Genomic DNA, 13,895 nt, shown 5'->3' with positions numbered 1-13,895 from the left:
CTGGCGCATGCTCACAAGTCCTGAGGCCCGATGGGGACTGTAGTTCCCGAACTAGGACTCCGATTTAAAATTAAGATAAGTTCTTTTCCCCCCCTTTTTTCATTCCATCACACAACCTACTGGGATTGTTCTCCTTCGAGACGTTTAAGGGAGGTACATTCAATAGAGGTATTCAAAGCTACGCAGGGCTTTGATTGAGTAGATAGGGCAAAACTGTTTCCGATGGCAGGAGGGTCCATAACCAGATTTATGAGAATTAGCAAAGGAACCAGGTGGGGATGTGGGGAGAATCACTTTTACACAGCGAGTTGTTGTGATCTGGAGGTTGCTGCCTGATAGGGCGGGGGAAGCAGGAATAGGACATTTCAAAAGGGAACTGGATAAATACTTGAACAGGAAAATTATGTAGGGCTAAGGGAAAAGAGCAGGGGGAGTGGGATTATATTGATAGCACTTTCAAAGAGCTGGTGCAGACATGAAGGGCCGAATGGCCTCCCATCAGTGCTGTATGATTATTTGGTTCTATACTTGATGGCCAGATTTTATTCGACACACAATTACTTAAACAGGAAATGTTGGAATTTCACACCAGGTCGGTCAGAATCCAAAAGAGAAAAGCTTTTCGACAGAATCCGGCACTAGAACTCAATTCCAATGTTTCTTTTTCTTGTTTCGGATTTCCAGTATTCAGTTAGTCTTTATTTTTTGTAATCAAAGGAATCTTGTTTGGAGCCTGGACTGCCTTCCGCTGCCAACATGTAGCAGGAAACGCCACATCCACAGCCCCTGTTCAACAAAACTCTCCACCAGCACCAGCTTTGTGAAATTCACACAATCACACAATTGTAATGACACAGGAGGAGGCCATTCGGCCCATTGTGTCTGCACCGGCTCTCCAAATGAGCATCATGACTCAGTGCCATTGCCCTGCCTTTTCCCTGTACCCCTGCACATTGTTTCTATTCAAATAATCATCTAATCCCCTCTTCAATGCCTCGATTGAACCTGCCTCCACCACACTTCCAGGCAATGCATTCCAGACCCGAACCACTCGCTGTGTGAAAAAGCTTTCGAAATTGTTTATGTATTTGCAAACAATGCACTTTTGTGTTTTTTGTTGATATAGCTAAATACTTCCCTGAATGTTGGAGCTGATGTACACTAACTACTTGTTACCCTCTGTCGGTAGGGTTTTGGGAATCCATCTGGAGAACACTGGCTAGGCAATGAGATCATCTTTCTTCATACAAACCAGCGACAGTACTCACTGAGAATTGATCTGAGAGACTGGGAGGGAAACCAGGCCTATTCCTTCTATGAGAAGATTCAGGTGGCAAGTGAAAAGCAAAACTACAGGTAGGGAATGTTTCTGAATCTCTACTGGCCTTGGCATTTTAGCTGCTTTCCCCAGCCTCGGAGGAGCCACTGGATAAAGAAAGGCCCAAAATTCATCAGTTCACCTTCTCCCATCCTGGTGGTCACAAGATGCAATGATAATGGACTGATTGACCAATCACAGTGATTAATCTCTATCAGCGAGTTTACAACAGAGCCAGACATCAGGTGAAGAAAACCCCCAGTGGTGGAGAGATTTGGGAACCATAGGCCCAAAGTCACCTGTTCCTCCTGGGACACACCCCACTCACCACACATCATGTCTCCAATTACTTATGTACTGGATCCCAAAATATTGTTTTCTGAAAGAGATCTATTGAATTTGCATTTGAATGAATTCATTAGATCAATCGGTTTGATTTGATAGAAGAAAGATCTGAACACTAATAAAAGATAGACGCATTTTTGATCTCTCTGTGGGAGGGTCATGATCCCCAGCTGAGGTTACCCCTGGACAAGCCTGATCCCAGGGTGGATCCCAGCTTGATAGATCCTAACTTTTATTTGTTTGTTTAGATATGTGGAGAGTGGCTACTGAACAGAATCACCGGAATCAGCTGATGAACTTTTAACAAAAGAATAAAACATTTATTAAACAAGAAAAGATTAACTTTATTACAATACTACTTCACCCACAGCTATACCTTTACAGATATATACAGATTTGTAAGGATAATACAAGTTACAAAAGCTTTCTCATCCTCTAATGTCCATAGTAAGTACACTGTCCATATAAATCTATGGCGCCCTGTGGTCAGACACACCAGACTCTGAAACCAAGTGACAGATGCCACCCCAACCAGATGCTATGGATCTCTTCTCACCTCCCCCCAGACATGTCACACCATGAGCCAACCAATCTCACTGAACTCCGTCCTTCACATGAGGGTTGCCTTGGAATCTTCTCCCAAACCAACGCTTTCCCTCAGACGCCTTCCGCAAGGGTTCATCTCCAGGGTTTCAAACTCTTCTTTCGATGTTCCTCCCCCCCTGGGTCACCACATGCATTCCAGCTGTCTTCCATGCACCTTCTTTGACCGACTCAGCCATCAGCAGTACCCCACTGTGTCACATGCCCATTGCAAAGAGTTACAGACCTTCAACCAACACTTTGGACCTTCTTGCCTCTTGCAAGCTGTTCTTGCTTTAAATCTGCCTTCTGCAGCTTTTGTCTCTTTACATCTGAAGCTTGGAGTCTTTCTCTCACTCTTAACTTCATTAACAGGACCTTTTCCAGGTTCCTGTCCTTCCTTTGACTAGAAGGTGGTCTTTGGACTTTCCCCTCTTCCACTCCCCTGGGTTTTTGTGGTTTTCCTCAGTTTGGGACTGGCTATCTGTCCCCTTTCGTCCAGTCTCTCTGGCAGCTACTTTCAACCAACATTAGCTTGGAGCTGGCTATCTGCCCCCTTTAAGTAGCTTCTGTTTGGCAGCTGTCTTCCAAACCAGCTAAACTCCAACAGCTTCCAAAACAAACTGCTGTTTCTCCTCTGTGTGTGTCTGTGGGACTGACCTGCCTCTCTGGGCCCCTGTTACTAGGTAACAGCCCAATTCTTCTACTTTTGTCAGCATCTGTGGAGAGAAAGACAGAGTTAATGTTTCGAGTCTGTATGACTCAGAAGAAGAGTCATACGGACTCGAAACGTTAACTCTGTTTTTCTCTCCGCAGATGCTGTCAGACCTGCTGAGTTTTTCCAGCATTTTTTGTTTTTGTTTCAGATGTCCAGCATCCGCAGAATTTTGCCTTTATCTTCTACCCTTGTGTTTGCTTAACTTCTTAAGCCGTAAACTCCCATTAGAAATGCAAGCACCTTTTTAAAGTGAAACTAAAACTCCATTTGAACTTTCTTGACACGTAGATACAGAAATACAAATCAAACTTAAACTTTAAAGCTAAAACTCATCCCTAACACCCAAAAATACAAATATAACTCACTTAAACTGTCCCTAATTCCTAACAGGGAGTCAAGGGAGATGGGGAGCAGGCAGGAAAGTGCGGTTGAAGCAGATCAGCCATGATCGTATTGAATGGCGGGGCAGGCTCGAGGGGCTGAATGTCCTACTCCTGCTCCTATTTCTCATGATCTTATTTTTTGTCACTTGGTGATGCTGATACAATCTCTGTTAATACAATTGCTTGCCAATCAGCCATGTTTGGTTACAGAGTTCTGCTCACTACACTTCTGTACTGTCACCGCATGAATATATGGCTCAGTTTTTCACATTCTTAGACAACACTACAGTGCAGTAGAGATTTGTGTACTTTTCCAAGGGGTGGCTAGAAGGCTAGCAAATCCCCTCGGTACCTCTGATGGTCAAGGGCATGGTGTTGTTAGCATAACAATATTCTAGTCTGAGATTTACAAATCCGTTCGAGTGGAGCACAAATGACAAGATTGGTTCCGAGTCACTCAAATCACAGTTTAAATCAAACAGACAAAGCCATAACTCGACTTCAAGGCCTGAGTTTTTCAGAAGGCCCCACAGCCAATCATGCTCGAGTGCGTGTTCATTGGCTGCAGGCGGGACTTCCGCCCCTCGCTTGGGAGGAAGTCCAGCCTTAGGGAGAGCTGCCGGTTAATCTGATTGGCTGACAGCTCTCCAGCCCCTGCAGCGACAAGAGTGGAGTGAAGAGGAGCTTCAGGAAGAGGCTGGGGTGGGGAGGGAGGTCTAGCAGCCACTGGACCTTAAGTGGTGGGGGGGCGCCTGCAGTCAGAAGGGGACTTCTCCCCCCACCCCTTCCCATCCGGGATCTAAGGCCGTTCTTTATCGGGCTTCCCACCGGCAAGGAAATCCTCCCGCCAGCCTAAAAATTGAGGCTGGGCAGGAAATGGCCCTTAAGGGCCTCAACTGGGGCAAGGGCAGGTGTCCCGTCTGAGGCCTCGCCTGCCCCATTGTCAAATCGCTGTGAGGTCAGGGCAGGTTGGAATCCTGTTCCTTCAATGTCACCATTCCCCTCCCCGCCTAAAAACCCACCGGCGGGGGAGCGTGAAATTCAGGCCCAAGAGTTTTATTGACTTGTTGTAGATGCCTGTTATTGACTGACAAAATTAAACCCAGTAATTGTAAGCCAGTTAGTAAGGGTGAAACATTTTCCAAACTTCATCATTGGTAAGATCCTGGCCCGCACCCCCCTGAACCATCCCCGTCCGGTCGCTGAGGAGATCCTTCCAGAATCCCAGTGTGGCTTCCGACCATCCCGGGGTTCTGCGGACATGGTCTTTGTGGCTAGACAGACCCAGGAAAAATGATGGGAGCAAAATCAAGAATTGTTCCTCCCCTTCATTGACCTGACCAAAGCGTTTGATGCTTTAAATCGTGAAGCTTTATGGATCGTCCTCCAGCACTTTGGTTGGCGTTAAAGTTTGTCACCGTCCTGAGACTCCTGCAGGACAACATGGCCGCCACCATCCCGAGGATGAGCGGAGGGTCTGAAACTGACACCTTTCACATCCAGACTGGGATCCAGACCTCTGATCGCCCCACCTTGTTCACCATTTACCTAACTGTCATAGTCCACCTCATCCGGAATGACCTACCACCTGGTGTCAGCATTTAGTATCGTCTGGACAGGAAACTCTTCAACCTTGGTCACTTCCAGGCAAAAGCAAAACTCACCACCATGGACATCCATGACCTTCAGTTTGCGGGTGAGTGCTGCGTGATGGCTCACTCTGTACAGGACATGCAAAGGATGCTTTACCTCTTCAACACCTCGTATAAGAGGCTTGGCCTGTCCTTAAACATCACCAAGATGAAGGTCCTTCACCAGCCTTCCCCGGGCAGGTGAGCATCCCCTGCACCATCCACGTAGATGGGGTGGCTCTGAAGTATGTGCAGCACTTCCCTTACCTCAGCAGCCACCTCTGCCAAGGGACTACCATCGCTGAGGAAGCCCAACACCGGGTCAACCATACCTTCTGCCTTCTTCAAGCTGCGCCAATGTGTCTTTGACAACAGGGAACTTTGCAAGTCAACCAAGTTGACCACCCTCCTCTACTGCAGTGAAACATGGACTGTCCACCGACACCACATTGAGATCCTTGAGAGCTTCCATCAGTGGTGCTTGCGTCGAATCCTGGGGATCCAATGGCAGGACTGCTGGACTAACGCGAGCGCCCTCCACGAGGCTGCGTCTACCAGCATTGAAGCTCTGCTCCTGTGGAACTAACTCCGATGGACAGGACATTGCATCCAGATGCCTGAAAACCGCCTCCCTCGGCAGATCCCCTTCTCACAGCTCTCCGTGGGCCAACGCTCAAGGAGCGGCCAAAGGAAAAGGTATAAGGATAAGCTCAAGGTCGCCCTAAAGCACGGAGACATTAACACCGCTGACTGGGAGGAGAATGCTGCCGATTGCTCGGCATGGCACCGCCTGGTCCATCAAGACACAAGCCACGTTGAGGCTCAGCGGCTCGACAGTGAGGCGGAGCAGCAGCAGCAGAGGAAGGAGAAGGAAACCAACCCAGGGTAGCGAGTTCCACTCCCCTGCGCAACAGCATGCCCCCACTGTGGAAGAACACGTGGATCCAGAATTGGGCTCCTCAGTCATGTGAAGCCTCACCAAGCCTGACGGGCGTCATCCTCGATTCTGAGGGTCCACCGCTGATGAGTTGTTGACTTGCAGCAGATACCTGTTATTGATTGATAAAATTAAATCCTCTAATCATAAGCCAGTTAGTAAGAATTAAACATTTTTCCAAACTCACTTCCATATATTTTGACCTTGTTTTTTGCCCTACTCCTTTGGTTATGTAGGGTAAGTTTTAGTGGCACCTCTGATCTAAATAGACAGGGAATTATGGACAGCAGTCCTGCAATTTCCTGCTACATGCTCACACTGAATTGGGTTCTGCGCTAAGAGCCTGCAAAGGTAGAATTGGCCTTATATTAAAATTCTGAGATAAGAATCAGGTTAGTTCAGAGTTCAGGTAACAAAGCAGGAATTTCACATCTTCAAAGCCCAAATGCAAAGTCTAATACCAAGGTGAGAAATTCATGATGACAGTTGGGCTGTTTCAATAAGAAAGTCACAATATCTTACCTATTCATGCCTGCAGTGAAGTGTCATTGTCCATTTCATACCTCTAAGAATCTCATTCCTGTGTTCAAATCCCACTGTGGCCTCACTCTTCCCTATCTCTGTAATTGCCTCCAGCCCTAAAACCCTCTGAGATATCTACGTTTGTCTAATTCTGGCCCCTTGAGCGTCCACGATTTTAATCACTGCAATATTGTAGGGTGTGCCTTCAGCTCCCAGCACCCTAAACTCTGGGATTCTGTCCCTAACCCTCTCTCTCCTCCTTTAAAGTTGCTCCTTAAAACCTATTGTGTTGACCATGTTTTAGTCACCTGACCTAATATCTCCTCATGTGGCTTGGCCAAATTTAGTTGGATTGCTCTCCAGTGAAGCACCTTGGAATGTTTTATTTGGTTAAAGGTACCATGTGAATGCAGATTGTTGTTGTGATATGACTTTCATTGAAAACTCGCTATGTGAGTGAATGACACAGCCAGATAATCATTCACTGCTTAGCACCCCAGAAAGTTATCCCTGCGAGTACTCACACCGCCAATTTCCATATCTTGTCACATCAATGTGTTGGATTGTCCATGAAATAGAAACAAAACTCATGAAAGTGATCGCATTGATTCAATTAGCATCACGTTGACTGCAATAGAGGCAAAAAAACATTGTTGCTATGCTTGATCCAAGGTTTCACTAATGAGCTGCAAGACATTGGCCAGACCATTGGAGTGACATGTACAATAAAATCGAAGTGTTTGACAGCTGTAATTCCCTGGACATATCATTGAGGCTCGATCCAGTTGAGTGACATATCAGATAGGAGCAAGCATTACAAATTTTTCTGTTAATAAATACAGCCTGGCAACCACTTCCAAAATCCTCAAGCCCAATTACTGCAGAAAGATAAATTATCACTGGTTTTTTTTGGGCGAAGAAGTGATCTGCGAAAGTTGGAAAGGGGAAACATTGCCAAGATATTAGAAAGGATGTAGAGTTTTATATATTAATCACAGGAAGGAATAGGGTTTGGCTCCAGAGCCAGATTCTGTTTTATTCTTCTATCCTGGGGGCAGACAATTGGCAGACCAGAGTTTGAACCAAGACATCTGGTATTTTTCTTTTGACCACTCAGCCTTCTTGTAGCATTTGGTAGATACAAGTCTTTGCAGAGCGTAATTTCACACTTTCTATCTTATTGCTCTTACTATGGGTTTCAAATGGCTCGAGTACTTGTAAAAGTCTTTAAGCGTGCGCAAGTGGTCACTGCAATGAGAATTCCATGCGTTTAAGAACTTGTCGATAAACACCAAAGTAAGCCTGTTATAATACAGAATGATATTAGAGAGCTGGCATACTGCCTCTTGGTTTGCTGAGTTACATCATGATGTGAGAGTGCCCCTTCTTCCTTTTGTTTGTAGGCAACATATTAAACATCTTATGGGGCAGAGCTTCTGCTGTGGTGCAGTCAACGATCTGGTTCCAAATTGAAGTCAAAATTCCGCTAGTTTCCTCGATTGAATGTTTTGTCCGAGTTGCTGCACAGACTTATCTGCATTTCACCCAACGCAAACTCCCCCAGGAACCAGGCCAACCCACAGCAGTGATTTGCAATGTAATTGGTTATTTACCTTGTGCATTAAAAAATAATTATTTATATATTTAAGAATGGTACCTTTGGTGCAGGTTTATTATTGTGGCGGAAAGCGGGTTTAGCACAAAACTAAGCATTTTTAAACCAAGTGCCTCTAGTCCACCGCCTGTGAGTAACCCGATTTTAAATCACTGACAATAATTATTAAAACTATACAGGAACATTGACTAATTTTGTTGGTGGACGGTAATCAGGTTCTTAATAAATTAAGTACTTGTTTGTATTTAAAAACTTTTAAAATGTGCCTATTTGTGCCCTCGCACTTGAAAAAAGGTTTAATTTTTGAGCCCCTTCACAGTCCCACAAATGTGCACAATTAGTGGTAAATCATCATGGTGATTCATTGGATCTGGGGCCTTGGCCAGTTTTGTGGCTGGTGCCTGCTTCCAGGGCAATGTCCTTTAAACAAGTGCAAAAGATTGCGGTAAGTCGGTACCTGTGTTTGAAATTCCAAAATGTTTTGAGTTGGTTTGGCCGATTTTGGGCAGATTGTGTTGATAAAATCCAGCAGAATCCAACAGACACACACATCAGGTCCTTATGTCTGCACGGACTCCCTGTCAGTGTCCTGCAGAGGTGCTGAATTCTTTCTGTTTCTCTTCACACTTTTCCAGAGGTACAAACTTTGAACTGAGGGAATCCTGTCCGTGTGTGAAGGTCTTTTAACAGGTTTTCTTTTTCCCTGTGAATGTTTCTCACCTCATCTCGAACTCTGTCATCAAGCAGGGTCTCTTTGAGTTTCTTCTGCTCTTCTTCCAAGTTTTGGCTTAAGACAGGCTGCGTTTCTTCAGCTTGTTGAGTCCTTACACACTCCTTTCTCAAAACAGGAACACTTCCAGCTTCCTTTTGGAATCTCAGTGGCCACTCAAGGTTGATTTCCCTTTTCCAATTTCACCCTAGAAGGCTTGGTCCTCTGCCTCTCAATACCAACACTGGTACCTTTGCCAGTTGGCTCCCATAATTGACAGATACTCTGCTTGTGCCTTTTACTTGAATGTCTTCACCTGTATAAGTTTTGGGCTTGGCAGCTGTTTCTTCTAAACTTAATTAATGTTCACCATTATTCAGATATCTGAAGGTATGTTCCCCAGTTACTGTAGTGGAAGTTCCCGTGTCCACTTCCATTCTAACAGGTTTGCCATTTACTTTCACTGTGACAAATATTGGTTCTCTCTCTCCAACTTTCAGATTAAACAATGAGTAAATGTCTGAATTTGTTGTTTCAGGTTCTTTGACATTGTAGACTTCATTGGGCTTCTTCTTTTGTTTACAAGCCTGTTTGAATCTTTCCTTACACTGCCTCATTATATGTCTATTTCTGTGAGAATAATAGCATTTGATTTTTTTTAAACTGTAAATCGCTAAAAGACTGCCTGCTTCCACCCCTATTAAAATTATTCTTTGATGCCACTGCCAAGTTATTTTTCTTTATTCTTTGGCTAGCGGGGGCTGTTTCCTGCTTCTCGGCAGAGTCCTGCATTTTCCCTCTATTTTCGGCTGGGGTTTCCTGCCTGAGGTGGAGGATGGCATCATTTTGCACAGCCTATATGGCTTTTGAATCTCTTACAGCGCTTTCCATGGCCAACACTATCGCTAGTACCTTCCTGAAATCCAGATTCACTTCAGACAATAATCTTTTCTGAATACTGAATACCTCACTCACACCACACACTAAACAATCTCTGAGCGTGTCATTTAGAGTCGCACCGAACTCACAATGTTCCATTAGCTGCTTCAGATTCAACACATAGAATGCAATTGTCTCACCCGAGACACTATTTCGTGAATTAAACCTGAACCTCTGCATCGTGACTGAGGGCTTGGGTTGAAAATGACCCTTCACGAGGTCCACCAATTCATCGAAATATTTCAAATCTGGGGCACTAGGGGTCGTGAAACTTCGAATCAGGCTGTAGATTTTGCCCCCACAAGTACTCAAGAGGCTCGCTCGCCTCTTCTCTTCCCCCGTAATCTTGTTCACTTGAAAAAAAGAACGTGAGATGTTCTATGTAATGAGACCAATTGTCTGTGGCTAGCTCAAAAGGATCAATTCTCCAAAATTGTGACATTTTGAGGGGGGAGGGGGTAGCTTCTTTGATTCTAACAGAGCTTGCTACATACAATCACTGGGTGAGGTACAGTGCTGATTTCTGTCTAACTTGATTTCTTCTGTTCAACCCTGTTTTATCCTTATCGCCAGTTTGTTGTAAGGGTAGCTGAGTTGCTCTATTGTTAGAGTTGATCAGCAGACACTCCTTGGGTGGAAACATTATGTTTATTTACAATGTACGCAGCAGCAACTCGATGTCTGCTTTCCACTCCAACTTTATTTCTACACTGACTGCTGAGGTAGCCCGCGCTCCTCTCCTATTGGTTACTACAGATCATGTGTCTTCCCTAACAAGTATTATTCTTAAAGGTACATTACACACTAAATATAAGCATAATGACTACAGTAGCACTCCCACCTTTGAATCAGGGGGCTGTACAAGTTCTAATCTAGAGTCTAGAGTACAACATCTAGGCTGACACTCCCAGTGCAATACTAAGGGAGTGCTGAACTGTCAGAGGTGCTGTCTTTTGGATGAGGCATTAAACTGAGGCCCTGTCTGCCTTCTTAGGTGGATGTAACACATCCCATGACACTATTTTGAAAAAGGGCAGGATGGCTCACCCCGGTGCCCTAGCCAATAGTTATCACTCAACCATCATTAGGATAGATTATCTGGTCACTATCTTATTGCTGTTTGTGGGATCTTGCTCTGCACAAGTTAATTGCCCTGCAGTAAAACAGTGAGTACTTTTCAAAAGTTCTTCATTGGCTGTAAAGTGTTCGGAATGATGTGAAGGGTGCCACAATCTTTCATTTTGTCAACTTTGACACAGCTTTATATTTGAAAAATGTACATTCTGTGGAGATTTTATAGGCAGGATATTGAGGTCGGCGAGCGGGGGACAGGGCCCACTTGCCGATGTGTAAAATGACGAGGGATGACATTGGGCGGAACTCCCGACTTCACCTCGCGTTATTTCCATTATCAGGTCGGTGGGGGTGCAGCCGAATCAGCTGTGCACCCGCCGACCTGTCAACGGCCAATTGAGGCCATTTAAAAAGTAATTGCAGTAGTTAAAGGACCTGTCTGTCCAATCTTAAGGTTGGCGGACAGGCCGGGAACCCTGGCGGGCTTCAGAAAAAGCATGAAACCTCATCCACGGGCGGGATGAGGTTTCATGTAGGATTTTAAAAATTTAATAAAGGTTTGATTAAAAGTGATGGACATGTCCCAACTCATGTGACAGTGTGGGGACATGGCAGGGAAATTTTACTTTTCTGTATTTACCATTTTTGAATTTGGCGCCGATCTCCCTGAGGCAGCACTTAGCCTCAGGGAGATGAGTGTGCTCTTCTGCGCGCATGCGTGAAAGAGCGCACTCCCGGCTCAGGGAATCCTCCCCCACGCCCGCGCAGGGAGTGCATAGCGCTTCCTGGCGGACGTCCTTGATTGACCCGCCCACGTAAAATGGCGGCACGTCCCCGATCGGGGGTGCCGATTGGAGGCGCGCCTGCATGCACTCGCTCCTGAACATCCCCTCCGACGGGGGGATAATCTGCCCTATAGGTAGATGTAATGTTTTTGGCTCTGCTCAGTAATGTTAATTTTGTTGCGCTCGAGGTTTGCTGTCATCCCCATTCCAATTTTGGAACAAAACTCAAAATGGCAGCTGCTTAGGAAACAGCCTTCATGCTAAAGAAATGCACAGAGCTCAAACTCTCGGCTTATTTAACTTCATTCATTAAGAGGTCTTTGCTGTCAAAGGGATTTGGAGGAATTAATGAAAAGCTCTCACCTTGTTGTACAGGAGAAGGGTCTCTGCCCAATTTTCTTCATCACTTTTATGGAGAAATCATTTCTGAATTAGTTTTCAGGGATGAGGTTCAATGGTTCAAACACAGTCAGCAGCTCCTACATTGACAATTTTTCCTTCATTCATGCACGGGATGTGGGCATTGCTGATAAGGGCAGCATCTGCTGCGTATCCCTGCCCTTGAGAAGGTGGTGGTGAGCTGCCTTCTTGAACCGCTGCAGTCCCTGTGGTGTAGGTACACCCACAGTGCTGTTAGGGAGGGAGTTCCAGGATTTTGACCCAGTGACATTGAGGGAACGGTGATATATTTCCATGTCAGGATAGTGTTTAGAATTTTAACAAATTCTGAAACACGTTCAGTACTTACGCAGTCCGTGTTTGCATGCAGCAAGACCTGGACAACATCCCCATGATTTCACTGAATGGTGGAACAGGCTTAGGGGGTCTGAAAACCACGTCTTGTTCCTATGTTCCTGACATCATTGGCAGGACACATCCAGGTTGGTTGGATTTGCAAGTGAGCTTGTTTCTGAGCCTGCAGCTCAGAAATCTTTTGCCCTGTAACTTGCTGGGAATGTGAGCTCATAATGGCGCACCCAGGGCAACAGTGAGGGCAACAGCAAGGGCAATGGGGAGGGCAATGGGGAACCTGGGACATCAGCAAACGATGGCACCGACCGTCTGTCTCCTTAACCAATGAGATTTAACAATTGAGAAAGAAACAGAGGAATGATGGAGAAGCAGATTGGGTGAATTAGAATCAAATCAGGGATAGAAAATGAAATAAAGAGAGGGAAAGAAAGATTGGATTTAGGGAGAGTGTGTAAAGAGAGAAAGTAAAAATAAGTAAAACATTTCAAAATGTAAAGCTAGAGATTTTAAAATCTTTAGGACGAATTAACTACCTGCAGCAATGAGATTGAACAGTTTAAATTGCCCTCTTTCTGGGCCAGAGAGGTTGATTGACATTGTATTCACAACTACCATGTGGTTAAAAGGTACTTACACCATTAAATTATCAGCTTTAATTTTCTGTGTGAGCTTCGGGCAATTAATGTGTAACTGCTGCAAGTTCTGAAAAATAACAGGGACACTGAGGGCGAGTGACTGTTCGTGTGAAGTTAATGGTGGAGTTGTGTAGATCAACCAACGAGTTCTGGAGATTCACAGCTCACAGCGTATCTGTTCATCTCCTGAACTTGCTGGCTCATTTGTGTTTTAATAATGACACGCATCATTAACACTCCTCTTTTTATTAAAGCAAGAATCGGCCCATTGTGCTATGAATAAGGTGATAGTTCCAGTGAAAGCTTGGCACGATCACCCAAGTATTTTTAAGCCTCGCATTCTTCAACAGAAAGCAAAAAACATGTTTGTTCAATTTGCTCGATCTCACTGCGGCGCTCCTATTTATCTCATAAAAAATGAAAAATACCGCGAAAAGCAAAATAAAAGTGGCGATAACCTCCTCATGGCCGTCATGTTTTAAAAGCACACAAAGGTCAGATAAAAGGTAACATGGTCCGGTCAGTGTGGCACCAGGCATGGTGGTGCAGCCCTCCTTTGAAGTGGTTTTCACTTTCTCAATGAACCATTTGATTGTGCAGGATTCTTTATCAGACACAATTGACACTGAGGGAGTTGAAATATGTTTGGATAGTCTGATTGTATATTTTGTCAGAAGCCTTAGTCCCACATATCTCGTTTTGGCGCATGTTGTTTTTGTGGGGTGCGGGATTTTTACGAAGGGACTGAGCACAATTAGCCATTAAAAAGAAATGATTTTTTTAATGTGAACGAAACAGTAACTCTGTGGTTGCCTGGCATAGCCGGGCAAGTTACAGCTCCTCTCTGCGTGTGCTAAGCGGTTGATTACAATGATGTCTCACTCCCATGTTGTGCTTTGAAGCTGATGGTTTTGTGATACATCAGCATTACAAACTTATATGCTCTTGA

General features: G+C 44.9%; 1 protein-coding gene across 1 annotated transcript in view; it reads left to right on the top strand.

The window, feature by feature from the left end:
- LOC144679446 (angiopoietin-1-like) overlaps nucleotides 1-13,895 on the top strand; it is a 144,831-nt gene that overhangs the window by 117,466 nt on the left and 13,470 nt on the right. The window contains exon 7 of the mRNA XM_078539830.1: nucleotides 1,190-1,356. Within this exon, the coding sequence (XP_078395956.1) occupies nucleotides 1,190-1,356 (167 nt within the window). The remainder of the gene's footprint in view (nucleotides 1-1,189; nucleotides 1,357-13,895) is intronic.

Source organism: Cetorhinus maximus, chromosome 4, assembly GCF_964194155.1.
Source record: "Cetorhinus maximus chromosome 4, sCetMax3.hap1.1, whole genome shotgun sequence".
Classification (NCBI taxonomy): domain Eukaryota; kingdom Metazoa; phylum Chordata; class Chondrichthyes; order Lamniformes; family Cetorhinidae; genus Cetorhinus; species Cetorhinus maximus.
The sequence above is the reverse complement of the archived record's forward strand: the minus strand, read 5'-3'. Positions and strand labels throughout refer to the sequence as shown.